The sequence below is a fragment of the Dipodomys merriami genome, unplaced genomic scaffold, assembly GCF_024711535.1.
Source record: "Dipodomys merriami isolate MVZ:Mamm:240054 unplaced genomic scaffold, mDipMer1.0.p SCAF_401, whole genome shotgun sequence".
Taxonomy (NCBI): domain Eukaryota; kingdom Metazoa; phylum Chordata; class Mammalia; order Rodentia; family Heteromyidae; genus Dipodomys; species Dipodomys merriami.
In genome coordinates this window covers 377,971-405,020 of record NW_027205616.1, presented here as the reverse complement: position 1 = coordinate 405,020, position 27,050 = coordinate 377,971, and the positions used below count along the sequence as shown (strand labels likewise).

At 57.4% G+C, this 27,050-nt stretch overlaps 1 protein-coding gene across 2 annotated transcripts in view; it reads right to left on the bottom strand.

Annotated features, from left to right (window-relative positions):
* LOC138806608 (selenocysteine-specific elongation factor-like) overlaps positions 1–17,138 on the bottom strand; it is a 137,182-nt gene extending 120,044 nt beyond the window's left edge. For both annotated transcript variants that reach the window (XM_069992041.1, XM_069992042.1), the window contains exon 1: positions 16,864–17,138. In XM_069992041.1, coding sequence (XP_069848142.1) covers positions 16,864–17,119 — 256 coding nt within the window. In that variant the 5' untranslated portion in view covers positions 17,120–17,138. The remainder of the gene's footprint in view (positions 1–16,863) is intronic.
* Between the last annotated feature and the right edge of the window lie 9,912 nt (positions 17,139–27,050).

The following is a 27,050-nucleotide window of genomic DNA, read 5'->3' as shown; positions in this document are numbered from 1 at the left end:
CTGAGACGTGGGCGTGTCCCCGGGGAGCCCGCGGCCTGGCGACAGCGCCAACGCCCACGTGAGCCCGTACACCGGGAGAGATGGTTCCGGAGCCTCCACGGTCACACAAGGCCTCGCGGGGTCAGAGCCGCACCCGGAACCCTCTCCCTCTGATCCCAGCACCACCACATTCGCTGCGGCTTCCGCAAGTCCTGCAGGCCGGCCGGGTCCCGCCTGCATTGCCTGCAGGCTCCGACCCAGGCACTGCGAGCCGAGCACAAAGCTTCCGGTGGCTCGGAGGTGAACACTTTACTTTCTCCAAGATCCAAAAGGCCACCCGTGACCCCCCGGGGTGCCGTGGCCCAGGGCAGCCCTGCCTGAGCACCCCACACTGCGCAACACGCAGCCGCCCGCGTCCCCGGGCTGAGGGTGCGCACTCAGGTCCACCGCAGCCTCCTGCCCGCCCCGCTGCGCGACCCCCGCAGTCACAAAGCCAAGGCTCCAAGAGAGGAGGAGGAGCCCTGCGGCAGAGGCAGAGCGCGGGCTGGGCGGCAGGAAGCAGCGGGGGCGGTCCGGCCGCACCACAGGGCCGAGGCCCCCGGGCGCCCCTCAGCTCCCCGCCCGCCCGGGGGGGGGGGGGGGGAGGCCGTGGGCCCGTGGCCTCGGAGACGCTGGGCACCGCACACGGGGCCGCGTGCTGCATCGTCACGCAGGGGCGCCACCCAGAGCACTAGTTCTTCCGTTCACAACTGCTCCCTGGTATCGGTAAGTGCTGATAATCACCGCCAAACGCAGAAGCAAAGCAGTAGGTGATTTGAAGCGTGGGTCGTAATTCACACTGGAAGCTGAGGCGAACCCGCTGATGTCCCCTTGAAAAGCAAAGGTAGGCTACGCAGAAGCATTTCAGTCGGGACGATAAGGAGAAAGAAATAAAAATTACTGGTATTTACTCAGCCTGCCATGCTCGCGGAAGGGAACTCTTTTAAAAAAGGAGCACCTCAGAACGGTTATTCAATCTGAATTTACAGATAGCACTGGAAACACTTTCTCACAGAATGCGCTCTATCTACCATCACATCTCTCCGCGAGCCGTTCCCGCAGCTCGTTGCAGGGATTCTCACGCAATTTTGCTCCATTATGAGCTGACGGTGACCTAGCACACACGGGCCGTCAACGACTGCACAGACGTCTGCCCCGCTCCTGCCTCGGGTCCTGCTGCCAGCCAGGTGCCGAAGCAGCAATCCGGCCCCTTACAAACGGGGCTCCTTTGGAAATGGATGGATCCGGCATTTTTCAGGAATTTTGTTCCTGGAAAAATGTGGCATGAGTCTCTTGAAAGCCCGAAGCTAGAAAACGTTCCTTTCCTACCCAGCACCAACTAATAAAAGCCAGGACCAGAGTTTCACGGGAAGCAAACAAGAAGCCCACCCATGCTCACCCTGCTCAGAGCCGTCACATTCAGATTCCGTGCTAAACACCACAGATCAATTAAAAGACCCATTCCAGGGCACGCACACCTATCGTGCAGACACACACGCTGCAAGATTTACGCTGTGATCACAAAGGAGCGGAAGGAGGCGTCTGCTTTCCTGTGGGCTCAGCCTAGGACGCTCCTGGATGGCTGTCGGAAGAGCGGGGCGGTGGTCTCACTGGGCTCTGCTGCTGCCCCCGAGGGGCCAGGCAACCGACTGCCCAATGAATCAAATACGCGAGCCATCTGCTAAGACCTGAGAGTCCGAGTCTCTATCTCCACACATGTCCCTCACTCTGTACAGCCGCCGCGCGGGGGCCGGGGATGGGCCCCTGCCCTGCACCGGCTGTGCCCAGCAGCTTGCAGGCATCCTCCTGATGCCACCCCCTTGGGAGAGCGGGTGGCCGGCATTTGGGACACGCAAGTGGGCTCGGCCAGGCGACCCCGCCCAGCACAGTGTCACCCAGCCTGTCCTCAGCACACTGCTGTCTCCTGTCCAAGTCCCCACCCACCAGGGCCAGGCTCAGGCGTGGGGCAGGGGCTGCCTATGCGTGTGCACCCCTCTGGAAGAACACCACAGAAGACCCGAAAATGGGCAGATGCCTACACAAAAGCGGGCTTAGAGCCGGACACCGCGGCTCACACCTGTCATCCTAGCTACTCAGGAGACTGAGGTCTGAGGATGACGGTTCAAAGCCAGCCTGGGCAGGAAAGTCCATGAGACTCTATCTCCAATTAGCCACCAAAAACCTAGAAATAGAGTTGTGGCTCAAGTGGTAGAGTGCCAGATTTGAATGAAAAAGCTAAGGGACAGCCCCAGGCCCTGATTCGAGCCACACATGCACACTCACACACACTCATGCACACTCACGCACACACACTTCACGCACACTCACACACACTTCATGCACACTCACACACTTCACGCACTCACACACACTCACACGCACTCACACTCTCACACTCACACTCTCACCTACACTCTCACACTCTCACCTACACACTCTCGCACGCACACACTCACACATATACTCACACTCTCACGCACACTCACTCACACTCTCACCTACACTCACACACACTCTCACACTCTCACCTACACACTCTCGCACGCACACACTCACACATATACACTCACACTCACTCTCACGCACACTCATACACACACTCACACTCACACACTCACATACACACACTCACACACTCTCACGCAGCAGGCACAGCCTATTTTACACAGAACAAAGCAGGGAGAACAGCCTGCAGAAAAAGCAAACTGAGGGAGGAGGCCAGAGCGCTGCAGTGCAAACCTCCAAATGCTCTAGACGTCGTCAGATTATCCTCACACGGAGGGAGGAGGCCGGAGCGCCGCAGTGCAAACCTCCAAATGCTCTAGACGTCGTCAGATTATCCTCACACTGAGGTGAAGCGGGAGAGAGCACACTTGGCCTCTGGCTTCAAACAGAAAGCTTTCCCTCTGGTTTTTAATTAGGAAACAGTTGCATTGTAGGTTCAAGCCTGCAAACCATATTCTCATTGATTAAAACACACACACACACAAAAGAACCATTGAAACAATGTATTTTTTAAGGGGGAAAAAAGACAGCAAGCAGCCATTTTGGTGGGGACGGGCACCGAAAGCATCTACAGGAAATCGTGGCCTGACGGTTTTTGTCTCAACAAAGTCCGAGGCCACTGGAACAACGCTGACCTGGGCACCTACCCACGGGTCAGCCTCGTCAGGTCTGCAGGCCAACACTGCCCTCTTGTGCACCAAAGTGCTCTGCACGCAGGCAGAGGGTCCCGCCACGGAGCCCAGGAGCTCCCCACACGGCCTTTGAGACAGATTTTGAGATAAGAGACAGAGCGAAGGTTTAGCAGAAGTAATCAGACCAAACAACTGACCCTCATCTTTCCTAGAAAAGGCTCGTTCCTCGAAAGGAAACTTTATTGGTTGTCATGGCAACTTTTCTCACTAGGTACTTTAAAAACTTTTAGAAATGACTGATGAACCTACAATCATGAGTAAGTAGTATCTCTTGTTGTCCAAGAAATCTTTTCCAGGAAGAGGTCTCACTTAATTCTAGAGAGACAGAGAGGCCCGTCGTGTCCTGCTGCTGCTCAGCGAACCCCGTGCACACTCCCTCCGGAGGACGCCGAGGCCGAGGCTGGGGCTCCCACTCTCCGTCCTGCCCTGCAGACAGGGCTCTGTCCCCAGAAGACCAAACCAGCATCTGAAGAGACCCTCACACACTCCTTCTAGCGGGGCACTAACGGCTCACACCTGCGATCCTAGCTACTCGGGGGCTGAGAACTGCGGATCGCAGCCTGGACAGGGGAGTCAGGTCATGAGACTCTGATCTCCAAGTAAGCGGCAAAAAGCCAGAAATGGAGCTGTGGTTCAAGTGGTAGAACACCAGCTTTGAGCAAGAGAGCACAAGGCCTTGAGTTCAAGCCCCAGTACTGGCGATATACAAAAATACTCTTACTAATGAAGTTTAGGAAATCAGACAGACATCGCTGTGAGCTACGGCTAGGCAAAGGCTGGGGGGTACAACCTGGGCGGGGAGGCCTTGGGCTTCCCTGAAGCAAGGGTCCTCTGGCTCTGAAGAAGAGCCATGCACCGTCTGCACCCCGCCCTTACCCTGGAGAGACCAGCAGAGCCAGCCAAGTCCCACGGACCTTGCTCCTGGAGAAAGAAAGGGTGACATTTCGGGGGGGGGGGCGCACAAGGCCGGCCCTGCATCCGCACACGGCTCTGTGACGAGGCAGCTCGCCTCACACTGCTCGTGGTCTAGACCTCCACGCCGCCCGTACATCACAGGCAGCCAATGTGCCAATGTTTAGTGGCCAGACACAATCACAAAGGAGTGAAAAATGTCTAATTTGCCTTATGCCAAGACTGCCTGCCAACCCCGCTTCCACTCACCGCGGAAAGGAGACTGGCTTACAAGGCCGGAACAGACAGGACTGAGGAGGCTGACCGCCAGGCCAGGGAGGCCCACACCTCCCCAGGATCTGCCCTCCAGGCAGGGGGGGGGGAAGGCCCACTCCTCCCCAGGATCTGCCCTCCAGGCGGGGGGGGGGGGGGGGGGGAGGCCCACACCTCCCCAGGATCTGCCCTCCAGGCCGGGGAGGCCCACTCCTCCCCAGGATCTGCCCTCCAGGCGGGGGGGGGGGGGGGGAGGCCCACTCCTCCCCAGGATCTGCCCTCCAGGCGGGGGGGGGGGGGGGGGGGGGGGAGGAAGGCCCACACCTCCCCAGGATCTGCCCTCCAGGCGGGGGGGGGGGGGGGAAGGCCCACACCTCCCCAGGATCTGCCCGCCAGGCGGGGGGGGGGGGGGGGGGAGGCCCACACCTCCCCAGGATCTGCCCGCCAGGCCGGGGGGGGGGGGGGGGGGGGGGGGCGGGCCCACACCTCCCCAGGGCACCACTTCCCCAGGAGTTCAAACGCCTGCGTGCACCACAGACGCAGGGGGGCCCAAGGGGCCCCGCGTGCACGCGGCCCGCTCTGCGGCCCACCGGGGCCCTCCGGCGCTGCACAGTCCCTCCAGGCCGCCCGACAGCCCCTGCCCAAGCCGGTGCTCAGGGCCCCACTCCCTCTGCCTCCCAGACGGTCCTTCTGCCCAACGCTCCCCGGCCCGTCCGCAGCGCCTCAGCCGGCTCTCCACCTGCCTCCCCTGGAGGCCTGGGCCAGCGGCGGCAGAGGGGCTGCCTTGCAGGGCGCGGGCCGCAGCCTGGCGTGCAGAACGAAAACATGAATGCAACGACCACCTCTCCTCCTCCTCCCAAGCTTCAGGCACACCGTCCCTGAGGCCAGTCTTTGAGGCTCTAAGAAAACAAGGAAGAAAGGTAGCGGAGGAGCTGGGCCCAGCGCTCCAACAGCCCTGCGCGCAGGCAGCTTCCGGGACAGCCGCTGAGGCCCGAGGCTCCGCCTGCAACCACTACACGTCAGCTCACTCCTCCTTACTACAGCGTGAGTACCCCGCCGGCAAACACGACACACCTGAGGGCCTCACAGCCACGCCACGCTCACGCATGACTGCGGGCCACGCTAGCGTGAGGAGACGTGTGACTGAGGGCCACGCTCATGCGTGAGGAGACGTGTGACAGGGGCCACGCTCATGCGTGAGGAGACGTGTGACTGAGGGCCACGCTCACGCGTGAGGAGACGCGTGACTGAGGGCCACGCTCATGCGTGAGGAGACGTGTGACTGAGGGCCACGCTCACGCGTGAGGTGACGTGTGACTGAGGGCCACGCTAGCGTGAGGTGACGTGTGACTGAGGGCCACGCTAGCGTGAGGAGACGTGTGACTGCAGGCCACGCTCATGCGTGGGGAGACGCGTGACTGAGGGCCACGCTCACGCGTGAGGAGACGTGTGACTGAGGGCCACGCTCACGCGTGAGGAGACGTGTGACTGAGGGCCACGCTCACGCGTGAGGAGACGTGTGACTGAGGGCCATGCTCATGCGTGAAGAGACGCGTGACTGGGGGCCACACTAATGTGTGAGGAGACGCGTGACTGAGGGCCACGCTCACGCGTGAGGAGATGCGTGACTGAGGGCCACGCTCATGCGTGAGGAGATGCGTGACTGAGGGCCACACTCATGCGTGGGGAGACGCATGACTGCGGGCCACGCTCACGCATGAGGAGACGCATGACTGCGGGCCACGCTCACGCGTGAGGAGACGCGTGACTGCGGGCCACGCTCACGCGTGAGGAGACGTGTGACTGCGGGGCCACGCTCACGCATGAGGAGACTCGCGCCCAGGCCCTAACGGTGAGCCGTGGCTGACAGAGGGACGCCAGGTGACAGGGGCTGCAGAGGGTGCGCAGGTGAGACCTCAGGGGATGCCAGCGCAGACACGTTGGAACTTGGCTTTCTACCCTGACAGCCCTCTCTCTTTACGGTCATGTCTCTTACTACAGGCCTGTTTGTAAAGGTCTCTGGGACCCCAAGTTCACCCCTGACTTCCTATGAACACCCTGGGCTGGGCTTCGGGAATGTCACATTCCGGGAGACGCTGGACCGGGACCGGATGACCAGAGCCAGCGGCCTCTTGGGTCATGTTGGTGGAGCCAAGGTCTCCTCTGGTCAGCTGGAACGCTGCTCGCCTTCCTGAACCCTCTGCCTTCCTCCTTGGCACTCGATTTGCAGAATGATCACCGACATGGGCCACAGGCTTGCATTACACTCATTTCCCCAACCCCGAGCTCTGGGGCAAGTTTAAAATCCTCCTCCTGTCTCAGAATCAGGTCTGAATTAATACCCTTCCTCTAAAGAACGCCAGTAGCAAAGTGGAAACAGACGCACTAGACAATGCCCTTTGAAAGCCCCAGCAGGACTGCGGTGACAATGCAGCCTGGGCTCCAGAGAAACTCAGGGTTAAAGGTTCACAGAGGCAGAAGAATGACTAAAGTACAAGTTGTTCAAATTTCCTCCTGCAGATTTACACAACCAGGGTCAAGCTGAAGACTGCCGGCAAAAACCTATGAGACAACTCGGCCCCTTTGAACTGAGGGAAGAAAGGAAAACACAGGGCCAGGGAGGGATCTATGTTACAGCTTTTAAAAATGTTCCCCAAAGGGTCACCACTATTAATTCAAAACCCGCCTGTTCAGGGGTGTCTGAGTAGCGCCGCAGCAACGCCGTCCGCAGCGCGAGAGCGCGCTGGCGCTCGCGGTGTGCGGTGGGACTGCCATGCTCCTGGCACGGGCGTGCCGACCTCGAGGGCCATGAAATTAACCATCAGCACTGCAGAATCTGCTACGAGTTAAACCACTTTGCTACGCAAAGTGGCCTGAAAATGAAATGCGCGGATTGAATTCCCATGGAAAGGTTAACCTGACTAACCGGAAGGCAGGTTCCTTCCACTGCTGAACTCTGCTCTGCTGTTTGGAGAACCATGGGAGGGTGGGTACTTGGCACAAGCAATAAAAATGACTTCCTCCCTTCCTCCTTCCCTCCCTTTCTTTTTTCCTTCTTTCATGCATACATCCAATATTCACCCTGTGCATGCATCACATTCACTCTGTGCCAACCTCTGCCTGGGCCTGTCCACAGGGCATGGAGCCCACTAGAGAGCATCATCTTGTACCCAGAGACTGGCACCTGAGGAGGAGGAGACTCCAGGGTACCTATGGGATGTTACAGGCCCCGAAACGAAGGCCATTTATTCCAGCCTGAGAGGTCAGAGCTATAAGGCTCCCCAGAACAGCTGTGTAGCCAGAGCGCATGGCATCAGGGCTGACGCGGTCTGCGCAGAGGCTGGTTCCCAGACCAAGGTGGAGCTGCGGAGCTGGGAGGGCTTTGTCAGACACGTGAGCCTTATGCCCAGAGGGCTTCTGAAGCTTCACGCAGAGCGGTAACAGCTGCAATGAAGAAGAACTTCCAGCCTCAGGGGCAGGAGGCTGAGATCCGGAGGCTGGGTGGGAATGTGGAACTGCCTGAAGCGGTCTCGGAAGGAACTCTGGTGCTGGGACTGTGCCCGTCAGGAGCCCTGTGCAGGCTGGCAGGGCCACAGGTGGGGCCTGGCCTAGAGAGCAGGAAAGCAGGGAAGGCCCTGCCCAGCAGCAGGCCCAGCAGGAGGGAGGCTGGAGCCCAGGCCACGCCCCCAAAGAGCCACACACCGGAGGGATTCCCAGCCGGAATCCCACTGTCCTCAGACACACGTGCCCATTCAAATGTAAATTTGTTTTAAAAAAATGAAAATTTAGTTTAAAACATAATCGTTTAAAAGTTAATTCAATGCCTCAGCTGCACTAGCCACCATTTTCAAATGCTCAAATGATCACACAAGGCTCACAGCTGCCCTGCAGAATCATATGGTGATACAGCATTCCTGTTACAAAGAATGTTCTGGAAATACTGATGGACCTCTGCAGACGTCCTTCCAGCCGGTGCCGAGTGCTGGCCGTGAGCGCGGTGGGTGCAGCTCACCCCTCGCTTCCCGGCAGCCTGCCCTGCGGTCCCGTCGCAGCGCAGCTGAACCCGGGATCCTGCTGATGGAAAGTGTGACCTCTCTGCCCGCCAGAGCCGCAGGTGGCTTCAGGCCACCCTGCAATGTAGCTGTGGGGCCTGGAGTGAGCCCAGGCACAGCACCGACCACCACCGTGGGCTCCAGACCACCACGGACTCCAAGCCACCACTAAATGCGCACAGGCCGGGAGGGTCCCTCGGGCCAGGGAGGGCCCCTGACAAATCTGAAGCAGTATTTTTAAAGGTGAAAACTCAGGTGTATCTACACCTAGCACCTGTGTGTGCCCGCACATAAATATCCTCAGGAAGTGGGTTAGAGACAAAGGGATCTCTTTCTGTCTTTCTGAAGGCCCCAAGACAAGAAAGGCCCGCTCACAAGGCAAGACGGGGGGGGGGGGGGGGGTGGGGGGGGGGGTGGGGGGGGGGTGGGGGGCAGCTTCTCTCTCCACAGCAGGAGCTGAGGCTCAGGCGTGGCTTCGGGCCTCCTCACACACCACCCCCACCCCCACCCCCACCCCCACCCCCACCCCCACCCCCACCCCCACCCCCACACCCACCCCCACCCCCACACCCACCCCCACACCCACCCCCACCCCCACCCCCACCCCCACCCCCACACCCACACCCGGGGAGGTAAAAGACCCAATGACCAGAGCACAGCTCTCCGGCTCTGGGGCAGAGGGGGGTAGAGGCAGGGGGCAGCAGAGGCACCGGAGCCCCTCCCAGTCTGTCCCTGTGAACTGCTCTTTAGTGCCACACCTGTGCCAGGCAGGCACAGGCCCGCGGGAACCCAGCCGGACCAGGCCCAGGCTTCGCAGCTCAGGCCCAGTCTCCAGGGACAGGCTGGCAGGGGTGGCAGGAGGCGGGGGGGGGGGGGGGGGGTGGCGGGGTGGCGGGGGTGTGGGAGGCGGGAGGGTGTGGCGGGAGGTGCGGGGGTGTGGCGGGAGGCGGGGGGGGGTGGGAGGCGGGGGGGGGTGGGAGGCGGGGGGGGTGGGAGGCGGGGGGGGGGTGGCGGGAGGCGGGTGACAGAGGGGGGGTGGGAGGCGGGAGGCGGGAGGGGGGGGTGGCGGGAGGCGGGGGGGTGGTGGGAGGCGGGGGGTGGCGGGAGGCGGGGGTGATGGGAGGCGGGGGGGGGTGGCGGGAGGCAGGTGACAGAGGGGGGGGAGGCGGGAGGCGGGAGGGGGGGTGGTGGGAGGCGGGAGGGGGGGTGGTGGGAGGCGGGGGGGGGTGGCGGGTGGCAGGGGGGTGGGAGGCGGGGGGGGTGGTGGGAGGCGGGGGGGGTGGCGGGTGGCGGGGGTGATGGGAGGCGGGGGGGGTGGCGGGAGGCGGGTGACAGAGGGGGGTGGGAGGCGGGTGGCGGGAGGTGGGAGGGGGGGTGGCGGGAGGCGGGAGGGGGGTGGTGGGAGGCGGGGGGGGTGGCGGGAGGCGGGTGACAGAGGGGGGGTGGGAGGCGGGAGGCGGGAGGGGGGGTGGCGGGAGGCGGGGGGGTGGCGGGAGGCGGGGGGGGTGGCGGGTGGCAGGGGGGTGGGAGGCGGGGGGGGTGGCGGGTGGCAGGGGGGTGGGAGGCGGGGGGGGTGGCGGGTGGCAGGGGGGTGGGAGGCGGGGGGGGTTGTGGGTGGCGGGTGACAGAGGGGGGTGGGAGGCGGGAGGCGGGAGGGGGGGTGGTGGGAGGCGGGGGGGGGGTGGCGGGTGGCAGGGGGGTGGGAGGCGGGGGGGGTGGCGGGAGGCGGGTGACAGAGGGGGTGGGAGGCGGGAGGCGGGAGGGCGGGTGGCGGGAGGCGGGAGGGGGGGTGGCGGGAGGCGGGGGGGTGGCGGGAGGCGGGGGGGTGGCGGGAGGCGGGGGGGGTGGCGGGTGGCAGGGGGGTGGGAGGCGGGGGGGGTGGCGGGTGGCAGGGGGGTGGGAGGCGGGGGGGGGTTGTGGGTGGCGGGTGACAGAGGGGGGTGGGAGGCGGGAGGCGGGAGGGGGGGTGGTGGGAGGCGGGGGGGGGTGGCGGGTGGCAGGGGGGTGGGAGGCGGGGGGGGTGGCGGGAGGCGGGTGACAGAGGGGGTGGGAGGCGGGGGGGGGGGTGGTGGGAGGCCGGTGACAGAGGGGGTGGGAGGCGGGAGGCGGGAGGGCGGGTGGCGGGAGGCGGGAGGGGGGGGTGGCGGGAGGCGGGAGGCGGGAGGGGGGGTGGGAGGCGGGGGGGGTGGCGGGTGGCAGGGGGGTGGGAGGCGGGGGGGGGTGGGAGGCGGGTGACAGAGGGGGTGGGAGGCGGGTGGCGGGAGGCGGGAGGGCGCACAGCACACAGGTGAGCTCCCAGGGCTCTGCCGCCATCCCCCACGCTGCACCCCTGGGGCACACCCCTCTCCCTCACCCCCCAGGGGCGGTCCCAGCCACCCCTCCCCCAGCCACCCCCACCCAGCCCTGCCCTGTCTCCCAGCCCTCCCCACTGGCACACCCCAACACCTGCAAATGTCCAACTGGACAGCTCCTCCTGCCAGAACTTGGCAGGACGGTTCCATGACCTTCCCAGGGTGCGGCCATGCCAGCCAGGACCGGGGTGCTCCACACCGGACCCCAACAGGCCGTCTCCCCGGCTCCTTTTAGGCTGGGTGCTGCCTCCCGCCACAGGGAAACCCCCCTTGCCCGGCCTGGGCACCTATCTTCGTATCTTCGTGCTCCTCTACACCCCTTCTCCCTCCCCTGGACTCAGGCCCCTGGCCAATGTCTGCCTTTACATCCAAAACGAAGCTGGGTGTGTGTATGCACAATCTTTTTCTCTTTCTTGGTCTGAGGCTGGGACTCAAATTCAGTACCTATGGCTACTTTTGCTCATCGGCCAGTGCTCCACAACAGAGCCACACCTCCACGCCGTGTGTGCAGAATCCAGTAAGTGGATAAGACATCAGACAGCAGCGCCGCTGGCCACTTCCACAGATGGGCTGCCAGCACCCCAGAACAAGGCGTCGCGGCCCAGATGTCCTCATGGGTCGGGAACAGAACGAGAGAGGCAACCTGAGCCCCGCGCCACTGCAGATTAACACGGTTCCCACGGCGGGGCACTGGCAGGCACGCCGGTCAGCCCAGCCACTCAGGTGGCTGAGATCTGAGGATCTTGGTTCAAAGCCAGCCTGAGGAGGAAAGTCCATCAGACTTTGACCTCCAATTAACCACCAAAAGTCAAATGTGGAACAGTGGTTCAAGGGGTAGAGTGCTAGCCTTGAGCAAAAAAGCTCAGGGACAGCGTCTAGGCCCTGATTTCAAGTCCAGGACCAGCAAACACACACACAAAAAGGATCAAAGACCTCAATGTCAGATCTGAAACCTTGAAGCTACTACAAAAAGGAATAGGAGACACCTTAGAACTTATTGGCACAGGCAAGAACTTTCTGAAGCAAGACACAAGTACTCAGCAAATAGGAGAGAGACTTGACAAATAAGATTGTATCAAACTGAAAAGTGACTGCACAGCTCAGGGCACAGCTACGAAGCTGAATCAAAACAGCCAGCAGGCTGGGAAGCGCTTACCAGCGAGGGGCTGAAGGGGCTCAAGAAATGAAGCCTCTCCCCAACTGGTAACTCAACTAACCGACAGACAAAGAAGCTAACTAGAGACTTCTCAGAAAAAAAAAAGAATGGCCAATGAACACATGAGGAAAAGTTCCACATCCTGAATATAAAACAAATACAATCGAAACAACACTGAGATTTCATCTCCCCCAGTGTAGAGAATACAAAGAGCAACAAATACGGGAAAGGAAGCCTTTCCATGGGAAGGAAGGTAAACTAGAACCAACACTCTGGAAGGCGGTTTGGAGATTCCTCAAAACACTAACCTTCCCTCCCATCCAGCCATACTACTCTTTGGGCATCTACCCAGATCATTACAAATCAGGACATGGTAAAGACACCTTTGTTTACATGGTCACTGCTGCACTGTTCATGATAGCAAAGCTATGGAAACAGCCCAGATGCCCGACAATAGATGAATGGATCAAGAGAATGTGGTACACATGTACAATGGAACCCATCTGTTAGAAAGAATACGATGTCATTTGCAGGGAAATGGACTGCCTTGAAAGAATTCCATTAAGTGAGGTGAGTCAGGCTCAGAGAGACAATCGGCATGTGTTTTCCCTCCTATGTGGAAGTTCGATATAAAATACAGACATGCATGATAACATATCCAGGGGTTTAGGCATACACAAACTGAGGAGTCTAAAGGTGTAACTCCTCTCAACAACTAACAAACGATCAAAATGAATATGAGGAAGCAAAGACGTTTTGGGGGCGCTGGCAGCCCACACCTCAGGAGGCTTAGATCTGAGGATGGGGACTCAAAACCAAGCAGGGCAGAAAAGTCCGCATGAGACTCTTACCTCCAATTAACCAACCACTCAAAAACTGCAAGTGGAGCTGGGGTAGAATGCTAGCCTTGAGCAAAAGACCTCAGGGATAGAGCCAGACCCTGAGTTCAAGCCTCCTTACTGATAACAGCCACAAGGTATATGCTAAGTACAAGAAATCAAACACACAGAAATCACCTCCCATGGGACGGCGTTCCTGTAAAATGTCCAGCAGAGGCGATCCACAGGTACGGAGCCTGTAAACGGGGCATGAGGAGCGAGGCGATCCACAGGCACAGAGCCTGTAACGGGGCATGAGGAGCGAGGCGATCCACAGGCACGGAGCCTGTAACGGGGCATGAGGAGCGAGGCGATCCACAGGCACGGAGCCTGTAACGGGGCACGAGGAGCGCTGCAGCAAGCCCCGCTTCTTCACGTGGCAAAGAAAGCGCTCTGCACGGGGCTTATGGCCCAGACCAAGCAATTCCATGAAATACCAAAAGCCAATGTGTGTACTTCAAATGGACAGATTTCATGATATGCGCATTACAGCCATGTAGACATCTAGCAGAATATTCTAGGCTGGAATGTGGCTCAGTGGTAGAGGGCTTGCCTAGCATGCATGAAGCATGGGTTCGATTCCTCAGTACCACATACACAGAAAAAGCCAGAACTGGCGCCATGGCTCACGTAGTAGAGTGCTAGCCTTCAGCGAAAGAAGCTCAGGGACAGTGCCTGGGCCCTGAGTTCAAGCCCCAGGACTGGCATAAAAAAAAAAAAGAAAGAAAAAAACACAACCATCAACGAGTATAGCTATTCTGAGGCCACAGCCTTGGAAGATGGAGAGTTTGAGGCCGGTCTGAGCTACATTAGCTACACCTTATCTCAGGCTGGGGGTATAGCTCACGTAGAGTACTGGTCTAGCATGCCCGAGGCCCTGAGTTCGAGCCCCAGTACCAAATAAAGAAAAAAGGAAACCGCTATCAGCTTCCTGCTGCGTGTCAGGCCCTGGGTGGCGCCCCAGAGAGCAGAGGAATGCCCCGTGGAACCGGCCCTGCCGGGCTCCCGCCCTGCCTTCCCCGGCCTGGGGACCCCAGGGCGACCGCGGATCCCAGTCCCATCGCAAAACCCCTGCTGCTGAGCAGGCCCACAGCCCGGAGCTCAGGCACGGGAGCCAAGCCTGGCCAGGTGCCATCAAACAAAAGAACACCGACCACGGAGAAGGGAATGTGTCCTGGGGCTCACGGGTTGTTTCCTGGAACGCCTGCCCAAATCTCATTCTAACCCCAATGGCAGGATTCCGAAGAAACATCCAGGAGAAACGCTGATAGAAAACAAAGGAGATGCTCAGTGTAAACTTTAGAACAATTAATTTTAAATGATTACAGCTTTCCCAAAAGCTGTGGCTATGATTCCCTTCTGACTTTGATTATAACCTTCCAACAAAATATTTGCCTCAAGAAGGCAAACTCTTTGCATTATTTTCTATTCCTAGCATGACTACAAAAATATTCTTTGATTTAACATTTGATATGTTTTGTTCTCAAGGGCAAGCCCCATGAGAAGAAAAATGTACCCCAGCGGAATGAAATATGACTACCTGCTCCCATTTTTCTTTCCTGTTGGTTCCTGCCCAAATATTCTGCATTAATTTAAACCCAGGGCTGTGCCTCTCATGTGTGGCTCACACAGACACATGGGCGTGGCAGAGCCAAGAGGGGGCAGAGCTCACTCACTGCCCCCAGCCAGGAGGGCAGCACGTGGGGGGAGGCCACCGGACAGCTGCCAGGTGACCCAGCGAGTGACTGCGGCCCAGCCGGGGGCAGCGGCCGGCCCGCGGCAATGGCCCGGCTTCCAGCAGAGAGGAGAAGGGAATGGGAGCCCAGGGGAGGGACGCGCCCTGCTAACCATCCCGGGAGCTTTAGGATAAACGCGTAGTTACCACAATTTGGAATAACGAATGCGGACAGGGATTCTCATAGAAAGGTGAGGGGCGGAGAAAAGCAGAAGCTCTTGTTCGTTGGTTTGCTTTTGCACATCCCTGCCTGAGCCACGCAGAGCACCAGACACATGTGCACATCCCCAGGGGACACAAAACATCTGGCTCCCAAAAAGCTCAGCGCCCAGATTTCAACCCTCACAACCGAAAAAAAAATCTGGCTGAACTTGAGAGGCTGAGACAGGAAGAGTGTGAGCTTGAGGCCTGGGGGAGGGGGGGGGAGGGGACACAAATAGCAAGACCCCGCCTCAAAGGAAAAAAGGCTGAAGACACATTCATTCATTCATGAGACCAAAGGCAGCATCAGCAGGCATGCCAGGGATGTACGGGACAGGCCTCCAGGGCACAGGCTCAGGTGGGGCTTCCCTCCTGTGGAGCTACCAGCAGCCTGGCCGCACTTCCCAGAGGATGCTCTCTCCAGGCCATTGACACAGCGGCCTGGGGGCAGCGGGCCTGCAGACAGCGCCAGGACAGCAGCCTGGGGACAGAAGCCCTGGGGACAGAAGCCCTGGGGACAGTGCCAGGACCCCTCGGCCCTTGTTGGCTCCTGCTCATCAAGAAGCATCCCTCCAGCAGTGGGCACAGAGGCCAGCTTCGGGCGGCACGTCAGGCAGAAGAGCCGCTGTTCATTAACAATCCGCACAAAAGACCCAGAGACAATGTGCTGTTAATCCTAGCAGCCGACAGAGGACTACAAATGGCCAAGCCAGGGACCCTGCATTTTTCAGCCTCTCCTGCTGCTGGAGTCAGATGGAGGAGGAGGCTGTGTCCCTCGTCCCCACCATATCTTTAAAACATACATTACTACATCTCTCAGAAGTTCTAACCCTGGAAGATTTATACTCTAAAATGGACTGGAGAAAAATACTGCCCTGAAGCGGGACTGCCAGGTCTCCAGCAGAGGACACCTGCTTGCTCACAGCTGGGCCCCAGGCGCAGCGCTGGCCCCGCTGAACCCTGCCTGCCTGCACCCCTGATGCCAGGTGTTCTAGCTATGAAAGAGAGATCACCTTTTACTCCCAGGGCCAAGGTGAGGGTTAAGAAAACAAAACAAGGGGCTGGGAAGGTGGCTCAGTGGTAGAGCGCTTGCCTTGCATGCATGAGGCCCTGGGTTCGATTCCTCAGCACCACATACGCAAAAAGAAAAAAGCCGGAAGTGGTGCTGTGGCTCAAGTGGTAGAGCGCTAGCCTTGAGCTGAAGAGCTGAAGGGACAGCGCCCAGGCCCAGAGTTCAGGCCCACCACTGGACACCCCCCGCCAAAAAAAAAAAATACAAGTTGGGAGCTGGTGGCTCAAGCCTGTAATCCCCGCTGCCAGGAGGCTGAGCTCTGAGGATCACGCCCCAATCCCCGCTGCCAGGAACCTGAGCTCTGAGGGTCACCCCCAATCCCCGCTGCCAGGAACCTGAGCTCTGAGGATCACCCCCCAATCCCCACTGCCAGGAACCTGAGCTCTGAGGATCACCCCCCAATCCCCACTGCCAGGAACCTGAGCTCTGAGGATCACCCCCCAATCCCCACTGCCAGGAACCTGAGCTCTGAGGGTCACCCCCCAATCCCCGCTGCCAGGAACCTGAGCTCTGAGGGTCACCCCCAATCCCCGCTGCCAGGAGGCTGAGCTCTGAGGGTCACCCCCCAATCCCCACTGCCAGGAACCTGAGCTCTGAGGATGGCTATTTGAGGCCAGGCCAGGCAGGACAAGTGGAGACTCTATCGCCAAATAACCAACAGAAAGCTGGAAATGGAGATGCGGCTCCTGGGGTCCAGCACAGTCTCGATCGGTGACTCCCTGAGTTCAACCCCAGAACTGGCACCAAAGGAAAAGACACCAGGGAAGTGCTGAGCTGGTTGGCGCAGGCCAGGGGAACCTCGGCTGTGGCCCGGCAGGGCCGAGGTGTTGGGGTGTCCCTCCGAGGTGGCTGGGAGGGGGCGGGGGGGGGGGGCGGGGATGACGGTGATGGTCCGGATGAGGGACGCGCGCCCCGGGCCGGCCCCCCCCGCGGTGACCCCCGCCCCCCGCGGTGACCCCCGCCCCCCCCGCGGTGACCCCCGCCCCGCCCCCCGCGGTGACCCCCGCCCCCCCTGCCCCCCCCCCCCCCCCCCGCTCACCGCCGATGATGGTCCGGATGAGGGACGCGTGCCCCGGGCAGTCCACCAGCGTCACCTGCAGCGCCCCGGCGCCGGGCAGCGGCGCGGCGAAGCTCGAGAAGCCCAGGTCGAGCGTGACGCCGCGCGCGCGGCTCTGCGGCGGGCGGTCGAAGGCGGCCGTGGCGGCCGTGGTGCTCAGCGCGCGCGCCAGCGCCGTCTTCCCGCTGTCGATGTGGCCCAGCACGCCGACGTTCACGTTCACCCGCCGGCCCGCCATGCCGCCCGCGCCCGCCCGCCCGCCGGTCCGCCCGCTAAGCCGCCCGCCGCCGCCCGAGCCCGGCGCGCGCGTTCCGGGCCCCGAGCTTCCGCCCGCCGCCCAGGCCCGGAGCCGGACGCGGCCGGACGCGGAGCGCCCCGGGGCGCAGGCCGGGTCGGCGGGCCCCCGGACCCGGACCCCGCACCCTCCCGGACCCCGGACCCGGACCCTCCCGGACCCTCCCGGACCCCGGACCCTCCCGGACCCACCCGGACCCCGCACCCTCCCGGACCCACCCGGACCCACCCGGACCCCGCACCCTCCCGGACCCCGGACCCGGACCCTCCCGGACCCTCCCGGACCCCGGACCCACCCGGACCCACCCGGACCCCGCACCCTCCCGGACCCACCCGGACCCCGCACCCTCCCGGACCCCGGACCCGGACCCTCCCGGACCCTCCCGGACCCCGGACCCACCCGGACCCACCCGGACCCTCCCGGACCCCGGACCCACCCGGACCCCGCACCCTCCCGGACCCACCCGGACCCCGCACCCTCCCGGACCCCGGACCCGGACCCTCCCGGACCCTCCCGGACCCCAGACCCACCCGGACCCTCCCGGACCCTCCCGGACCCCGGACCCCGGACCCTCCCGGACCCTCCCGGACCCCGGACCCCGGACCCTCCCGGACCCACCCGGACCCCGGACCCCGGACCCTCCCGGACCCTCCCGGACCCCGGACCCGGACCCTCCCGGACCCACCCGGACCCCGGACCCTCCCGGACCCACCCGGACCCCGGACCCTCCCGGACCCACCCGGACCCCGGACCCACCCGGACCGGGACCCACCCGGGCCCGGACCCCCGGCCCCACCTGGCCCCAGACCCCTCCTCAGACCCTCCCCCGGGCCCCAGACATCCCCCCAACCCCTGGCCCCAGACCCCTCCTCGACCCCCAGCCCCACCTGGCCCCAGACCCCTCCTCAACCCCACCCCTTGGCCCCGACACCCACCCGACCCCTGGCCCCAGACCCCCAGACCCACCCCACCCCCCGCCCCGGACCCTCCCTCCCCCCTGCCCTGACAGGTGGGTGTCCCCTGGAAGACCCCCACCCCAGGGCTACCCCAGGGAGCCAGGGCACCTCTGACCCGCGGAGCACCCTTACTGCGGTGCACCCTTGACCCGGTGCTGGTGCAGGGGCAGGGTGCACCTCCCTCTTCTTCTCCGCTTCCCGCTGGACCTAAGGTGAGTTGCCTCCAACACCATCAGCTTTGCATTTTCATGGGCCAAAAAGATGGAACCAACCAAGCAGGGACGGACACCCCCGAAGCCAAGAGCCAGGGTGGACCTCGCCTCTTTGTAAGCGGATGGACTCAAGGGCTCTGGTGCAGTAACAAGGGAACAACACAGCCTCCACATCCTTAGGTAAAACCTGCATTACTCCATCTACCTGGCTGTCTGTCCAACAAACACCTGACAGGCACTCGGAGGCCCCGGGCCTACTCTTGGTGTGAATTAACGGCGACCGGGAGAGATGATAATCAAGGGTGAAATGAAGCTGGGCACTGTGGCTGACAGTGCCAGGTGGACAGGAGAAGGCAGCTGTGCACAAGACCGGGGGAAACGCAGGGGGATCAGGCAGAGGCCACAGCAGGGGCAGAGGAGACGAGCTGCAAGCTAAGCTTGCCCTTAAAATGCCTGTCGGACAAAGGAGCCAAAGACATACAATGGAAGAAACACAGCCTCTTCAACCGCTGGTGCTGGGAAAACTGGGCAGCCACATGCAGAAAACTAAAAGTGGACCCCAGCCTATCACCATGCACCAACATCAACTCAAAATGGATTAAAGACCTTAACATTAAACCTGAATCTCTGAAACTACTGCAGGACAGAGTAGGAGAGACACTTGAACTAATAGGCACAGGAAGGAACTTCCTGAACAGAGTCCCAGGGTCACAACAAGTTGGAGAGAGACTCGACAAATGGGACTACCTTAAAATAAAAAGCTTCTGCACAGCTAAGTCTATCGCAAGCAAGCTAGAAAGACAACCAACTAATTGGGAAATTACCAGCAATATATCAGACAAGGGGTTAATATCCTGTATATACAGGGAACTCAAGAAACGAATCCCTCCCAAACCCAACAAACCAATTACTAAATGGGCAAGGGAACTAAAGAGGGACTTCTCAAATGAAGAAATAAAAATGGCAAAGAAACACATGAGGAAATGTTCATCATCACTGGTGGTGAAGGAAATGCAAATAAAGACAACCCTGAGATACCACCTTACCCCAGTCAGAATGTCCCACATCCACAAATCAGCCAACGACAAATGCTGGAGTGGATGTGGAGAAAGAGGAACCCTATTACACTGCTGGTGGGAATGTACACTTATACAACCACTTTGGAAAGCAGTCTGGAGGGTCCTTAGAAAGCTAAAGACTGACCTCCCTTACGACCCAGTCATACCACTTCTAGGCATCTACCCTGAACAACAGGAACCAATATACAAGGACACGTGCACCTCCATGTTTATTGCAGCACTGTTCACAATAGCTAGGATATGGAAACAACCTAGATGCCCCACCACAGATGAATGGATCCAAAAATTGTGGTATCTATACACAATGGAATATTATGCAGCCATTAGAAATAACAAAATAATAGCATTTGCAGGGAAATGGATGGAGCTAGAAGGAATCATGTTGAGCGAGGTAAGCCAAGAACGAAGAGACAAACGGTACATGGTCTCCCTGATAAGTGGATGCTAAATCCAAAATGTTAGGTGATATGACAAAACTAACAGGACTTAAGAAACAAAGAACTCCCACTCATCTGGTTGAACCACTACTAAATATCCTCATGCTGCTGATCACATGTATGGTGTATAACATGTGAACACCGTTATATGTTACAGACTGTGATAGACAATTTGCTCCAGGAAAGTTAGAATGAACTTGTGACGTTAAATGAGCATCATTATTCCACAATACTGTGAAATTCCGGAAATTATGTAATCACTTAATCACAATAAAAAAAAAAAAAGAACCTCGGGGAAGGTAGGGAGGGAAGGGATGGTAGGGGGAAAACAATGGAGGGGGTAACAATGTTCAAGAGGAAGTGTACTCATTACCTCACTCATGTAACTGTAACCCTCTGTATAGTATCTTTACAATAAAAATAAAAAATAAAATGCCTGTCGGAGCAAGAGTTCAGCCGGACAGCGTGGCCTTCTGCCGAGCCCAAGAGAAGAGCTCCGGCAGGCTGCCAGCGGCCACACCTCAACACAACCCGTATCCCTCCTGTGTGGGGTCTAGCCACACACTGAGACAAAATAAAATGACCTAGAGGCTCATTTGACACAGCTGCTCTGGAAACAGTGTGGGTCTCAGCTCGCCCTGTGTCCTACTGGGCTCCAAGGAAAGAGATCTTAAGAAAGAGATGAGCACAGAGTATTTCTTTTCTGTGTTGTACATAATAGCAAAATGTTTTTAAAAAATGACCATCTCTGTGTGTGTCAGTCCTAAGGCTTGAACTCAAAGCGTAGGCACTGTCCCTGTGCTGTTTTTTTTTTTTTGGGGGGGGGGGCGTCCGGTCGTGGGGTCTGAACTCGGCCTGGACGCTGTCCCTCAGCTCTTCAGCTCAAGGCTAGCACTCTACCACTTGAGCCATAGCGCCACTTCCGGCTTTTTTCTTTTTGGCTTATGTGGTGCTGAGGAATCGAACCCAGGGCCTCAGGCATGCAAGGCAAGCGCTCTACCTTCCCAGCCGCTCCCTGTGCTGTTTTTGCTCAAGGCTAGTGCTCTACCACTTGAGCAACAGGTCTACTTCCAGCTTTTTGGTAGTTAAGTCTCACAGGCTTTCCTACCCAGGTTGGCTTCAGACGTGATCCTCAGCTCTCAGCCTTTTGAGAAGCTAAGATTATAGGCATGAGCCACTGGCCCCCAGCAACAGGTGACAATTTTCAAAGACAAAGGGCAGACACTGAGGTAAAGGAAAGAAAGTGGCATGCTGTGGCCTGGCCTGGAGCACAGAGCTCGGATGCTGCCTCCACCTGCTAAAACCATGCAGCGCACGGTGAACGGGAAGACGCGGGGTGACAGCCAGAACTCAGCTCCCAGCCTCTCCGTGTGCTCCTCCTCCTATGGGGCTCCACTTCCCAGCAGGCTCCCACCTCACCGACCGCGTGGCTACAGAACTCCAAGTTCACAGCCTCACTTGTAAAAACAAAACAAAAGCCCTCGAAGCCCAGTCTTTGGCCCCTATGAAGCCTGTGCTCAGGAGCTGGAAGGAGCCTGACCAGCCAGGTGTGGGTCCTAAATTTACCCCAAGAAACTGTCTGGGGGACTTGTATAGGAAATGAAGAGCTACTCACAGCAAAGTACAGGTTGCACTAGACTCCACTGGCTCACGCCTGTCATCCTAGCTACTCAGAAGGCTGAGATCTGAGGATCACAGTTCCAAGCAGGAAAGTCCGTGAGATTCTTATGTCCAATAAACCACTAGAAAACCGGAAGTGGTGCTGTGGCTCAAGCAGTGAAGAGGTGCCTTGAGGTGAAGAGCTGAGGGACAGCACCCAGGCCCAGAGTTCCAGCCCCACAACCGACAAAAAAAAAAAAAGCTTGGAACTGGGCACGGGTGGCTCACGCCTGTAATCCTAGCTATTCAAGAGGCTGAGATCTGAGGATCCCAGTTCAAAGCTACCTCAGACAGGAAAATATGTGAGACTCATCTCCAATAAACCACCAGAAAAACTGGAAATGGCACTGTGGCTCAAGTGGTAGAGAGCTAGCCTTGAGCTGAAGAGCTGAGGGACAGCACCCAGGCCCAGAGTTTAAAAAAAAAAAAAAAAAAGATTAGAAGCCACCTAGCCCAAGCAGATATATCTGAAAGACTTCTCCAATTAACCAAACCGGAAGTGGAACTGTGGCTCAAGTGGTAGAATGCCAGCCTTGAGAAAACAAAGAACCAGCAAAAATACAAAGCCCTGTTCAGCCCTAATACTGGCGTGCGCTGCGCGCACACACACACGCACACACACACACATGCACGCACACATACTCATGCACACACACGCACACACGCAGCTGCCTTGCATCTGTTGGTCTCGGTTCCAGCCTCTCTTGCTTGGAGTCCTGTGTGCTTCAGACCAGGACGGTGCTCTCATTTTCCACCCCACCACCCCAGAAGGGCCGAGGACCGCGGAGATCACCGCTGCCCGTGCGTGAAGATGGACCATCACTGGCATCTCCCTGGAGCGCTGGCTTCCTCCATTGTGCCAGTCCTCAGCCCCATGCAGCCCCACGGGCAGTGCGCAGCCCTGGCTGTTGTTGGAAACAGCCTGCAGGACTGCGATTATCTGTTGCAAATGTTAATGGGATGCGATTTCTTTCAGTTTCTCTAATGCCATTCTGTACTAAGGTAGTTCAAAGTTCTTTACAAACAGCCAGTAATTAATTCAACTTCATTAGGGCCAATTAATCCAGGATTAATTATAAATTTGCCCAGAGGAAGCTATACTTTGCTCTTTGAGTTTAGGCTTTAGAGCTTCTTTCAGGAATTAAATGGAAACTTCACTTTTCTCTGAGGGTGCGCACCTTGCCAGTGATTATATTAGCCATGTGCTGTCCTCAGCCTGTCCCACACCAGCTCAGAGGAAGTTGTCACCCAGGCCCACAGCCGAGACACCTGACTTTCACGTTTTTCTCCTGGCCCTGGGGCTTGAACTCAGGGCCTGGGTGCTGTCCCTAAGCTTCTCTGCTCAAATCTAGTAAGCACTCTACCACTTGATCCACAGCTCCACTTCCAGCTTTTTGGTTGTTAACTGGAGTTAAGATTCTCTTGTGGACTCTCCTGCCTAGGCCTCTTGTGTAGCTAGGATTACAAGCCATGAGCCACTGGTGCCCAGCTTCCCGGCATTAACACTGAAACCACAGTTTTGCTTGTTTATGCTCTTTTTATATACATTAATTGTACATGCACACATACATGGGCCCATGAATGTGTATTCCTTTTAGGCCTAGCTTCTACATACATATGAGCAAAACGTAACAATATTTGGCTTTTTGAGCTGGCTTACATCACTCACTATTATGTTCTCCAGTTCTACCCTTTGTCCTGCAAGTGTTGTGGTTTCCTGTCTCTTTGTGGCTGGGTAATATTCCATGGTGTTCATGTACCATATCTTCTTTATCCACTCATCTGTTGCTGGCTTCTTTACCTGATTCCATAGTTTGGTCTCTTCTTATAAACTGACTTACACATACACTTTATCAATGGCATAAAGGTCCAATAATGGTACGGCAGTTATAAGGTAAGTCTACTTATATATATATATATATTTTTTTTTACCAATCATGGTACCTGAACTCTGGACCTGGGCGCTGTCCCTCAGCTCTTCAGCTCAAGGCTAGAGCTCTACCACTTGAGCCACAGCTCTACTTCCAGCTTTTTCTGCTTATGTGGTGCTGAGGAATCGAACCCAGGGCCTCATGCATACAAGGCAAGCGCCCTACCACTGAGCCACCTTCCCAGCCCCTACTTCTATTTTTTTTGAGGAAGCTCCAGACTGATTTCCACAGTGGTTGCACTAATGTACACTCTCACCCACCATACATGAGGACTCCTTACACACACACCCTCACCAGTGTTTGCTGTTGGCTGTTCTTGATGTTTATCATTCTGATTGGGGGGGATGTAGACTTTTAGTGTTTTTGATTTGCATTTCTTTTATAGCTAAGGATGATGAACATTGTTTTTCTCCCCATGTATCAGTCATTTGAACTTTGTTCAATTTGCTTGCCTGTTTATTAATTGGATTATTTATTCCTTTGCTGCTTAATTTTTTGAGCTTTGTCTACTCTGGATATTAATTCTTTATCTGAACAGCTGCTGAAGATGTTTCTTCCATTCTGTGGATTAACTCTTGGTTCTGGTAATTGTTTTTCTTTTGCTGTACAGAAATGTTTTAATTTGATCAAGTCCTATCTGTTTAATTCTTGTTATTGCTTTCTGGGCAGCAGGAGTGCTATTCAGAAAATAATTACCTATGCCTCTAACTTCCAGTTTTCTCTACATTTTCCTGTAATAAGTTTAAAGTTTTATGTCTTACTTTAAGTTCTTTGATCCATTTGGAGTTGATTTTTGTATAGAATGAGAGACAGGGATCGAGTTTCAGTCACCAGCAAGTAGACAGCAGGTCAATATTTGTTGAAGAGGCTGTCTTCTGTTCAGTGCATGTTTTTGATTCCTTTGTCAAAAATCAGATAGTTATTGCTGTGTGGGGTTTTTTGTTTTTGGTCATGGGGCTTGAACTCTGGGCTGGGGGCTGTCCCTGAGCTCTTCGGCTCAAGGCAAATACTCTACCACTTGAGCCACAGCGCCACTTCTGGTTTTCTGGTGGTTTATTGGAGATAAGAGCCACATGGTCTTTCCTGCCCGGGCTGGCTTTGAACCAGGATCCTCAGATCTTAGACTCCTGAGGAGCTAAATTGCAGGCCTGAGCCACTGGCGCCGGCCGCTGTGTGGTTTTTATTCCCCATCTTCGATTCTATTCTAGATCTTTTGGGTCTATTGTTTTGTACCAGTGCCCAGCTATGAAGCTGGAGTTTTAGGCCAGGTTCTGCAGGTCAAGGAGACAAGCAATGGTGAAAAGCAGAGAAAAGAGATTTATTATGTGGCACTGGAGGTGGTGGAACAGGCGAAGTGAGTATGCTTCAGCCCATCTTCAGTGTGAGCTTTAGGCATCAGAAGGAAAAGAATCGGGGCAGGGGCCCTGGACATGCCTCCTCCAGCATCTCCTGTGACAGGGGATGGGTGTGGCCTGGCTGGCCGTAGCCGCAGTGCTGGTCTCGGGAGGGATTCTGGAGAGGTTTTGACCTTCATCACTTGAAAGCCATCTGGGCAGGACAAACAAGTCCTTGTTCCTCAGCAGGGCATCTGTCCTGAGGAGGATCTACTCTTCCTTTCTGGAGGACCTTTTTCTCCATTGCTCCTTGCATGTGTATGACATGCAGGCCTGCCCCTCATGACGTTCACAGGCTGCAGAGCACTGACAGAGAGTAAGTCAGAGCAAAGAACACAGAGGCAATCATTGTGGCAGGGATGCCAGTTTTCTCCTGTTTCAGTTAACTCATGTGCCAAGTGAGGACTCAGTGCTTTTCAGCAAGAGCAGCGTCTACACAGGTCTGCTAATCCGCCTTGGCCAGAGAGGGAGGAGGCCCGAGGCAGTGGCGGCACGCTGTGCCAGTTCAGAGACGCCGCCGCCTCGGGCAGGGAGCCAGAGCGCCTCATCCCAAGGGGCCTTCTGAGGGCCAGCTCCTCCACATGCCACGTGCGCCCCCAACGCACACCCAGACGCCTCTGCCTCAAGGAAAGTAAGCAAATACTGAGCCAACTATGACGGTCACTACAGACATTCGGACAATCTAACATGTTACCCTGAACAGGAGTGTGTAAATCATATTTTCAGCACAACAGGTTATGCGTGAATACATGCATCCAACATGTTGATGGAGCTATGCTGAAGCACGGAAAGAAAACCTCCTTCAGAGGTGTCAGAGGTCACACCATCTTTAGCGCTAGGGCTGGCGCAGGGTAGAGGTCAGCCAGCTTGGGGAGCTATTCCAAGAAGTTTACATAAGAGTCATGACAACGCCAGGTCAGACCTCAAAGTTGAGGCACACGGACTATCTAAGGCCTACAATGTCACACTCCGCTTCCAGCCAAGGCGGGCGGTCTACCTGCAGCTGTAGATGTAGCTTCTTGTAAGATACACAGTTTACAACTAGTATCACTGCACTCGTCTGGATGGTCAGAACCCATAAAACCAAACTCAACCCATCTCAAGCCCTGAAAGGAACGCAAGTAAGCCTGAGCTCAGGAATGTGAAGGATTTCATCAGGAATCTCTTTCTGCCAGCTTTCCTTTTCTTGTGTTAGCTTTCCCTCAGGGGTAGTCCACTTGTGAAATGGCAAAAACAATCACCAGGCTGGAAAATCATCTCCCAAGTTTCATCCCAGAAATTTTAGGTATTTATTTCCAGGGTCTCAGGGTGTGAGACAGATGTTCACATCTGGACGCACTCACAATGTCTGGGAGGATGGGATACTCCGTTGGGCTATCCTGGGGCCACAGATTCACTCTGAAACAAAGCAGCAGCTGGGGGCAGTCACCCAAACCACCTGGACCCAAGAGGGAAGAACAGCATCAGCGGGATGGACACAAGTAACCTGGGGCTGGGAAGGTGGCTCAGCGGCAGAGCGCTGGCCTTGCATGCCAGAGGCCCTGGGTTCGATTCCTCAGCACCACATAAGGAAAAAAGAAAAAAAGCCAGAAGTGGCGCTGTGGCTCAAGTGGTAGAGCGCTAGCCTTGAGCTGAAGAGCTGAGGGACAGAGTTCAAGCTCCACGACTGGACCCCCCCAAAAAAAAACAATAAAAGCAACTGCTGTAGTCCTCATCTTTTACCTTGTGTACCTTGGACATTGGCCTGCCAAATCAATCATTGTTTGGCCTTCATCATCATCATCACCATCTATTTTTCATGTTTGTTTATTTCTGGTGGCACTGGGTTCCATTGAAATTAAAAAGGAGCACAATGAAACAATGACCACTCGGGAGCCTCTTCCCAGATTTAAGGTCGCAGCACCAGCACAGAAGAGGGTGCTCAGGTTGTCTTGGCGTAGTGAGTGAGCTGAACGGTTTTGCTTTCATAGCCAGAAAGGGGGACGGGAGGTTTGTGTTAAGGGTGTTTCCACCAATCTCAGTCCGTGCGGACGAAGCGCTGTGCTTGGACCCATCACAGACTATCTTCTGGGCCGACGTGGATACGTGGGCAGCGTCCGCGGGTTTCCTGAGGCCTACTGCAACTTGCAGTTTGGAGTGAGCTGTCTGAAACATTTCTGAATGGACCAAATGCCTTCAGCTGCTGCTGCTGCTGCTGTGCTTCTCA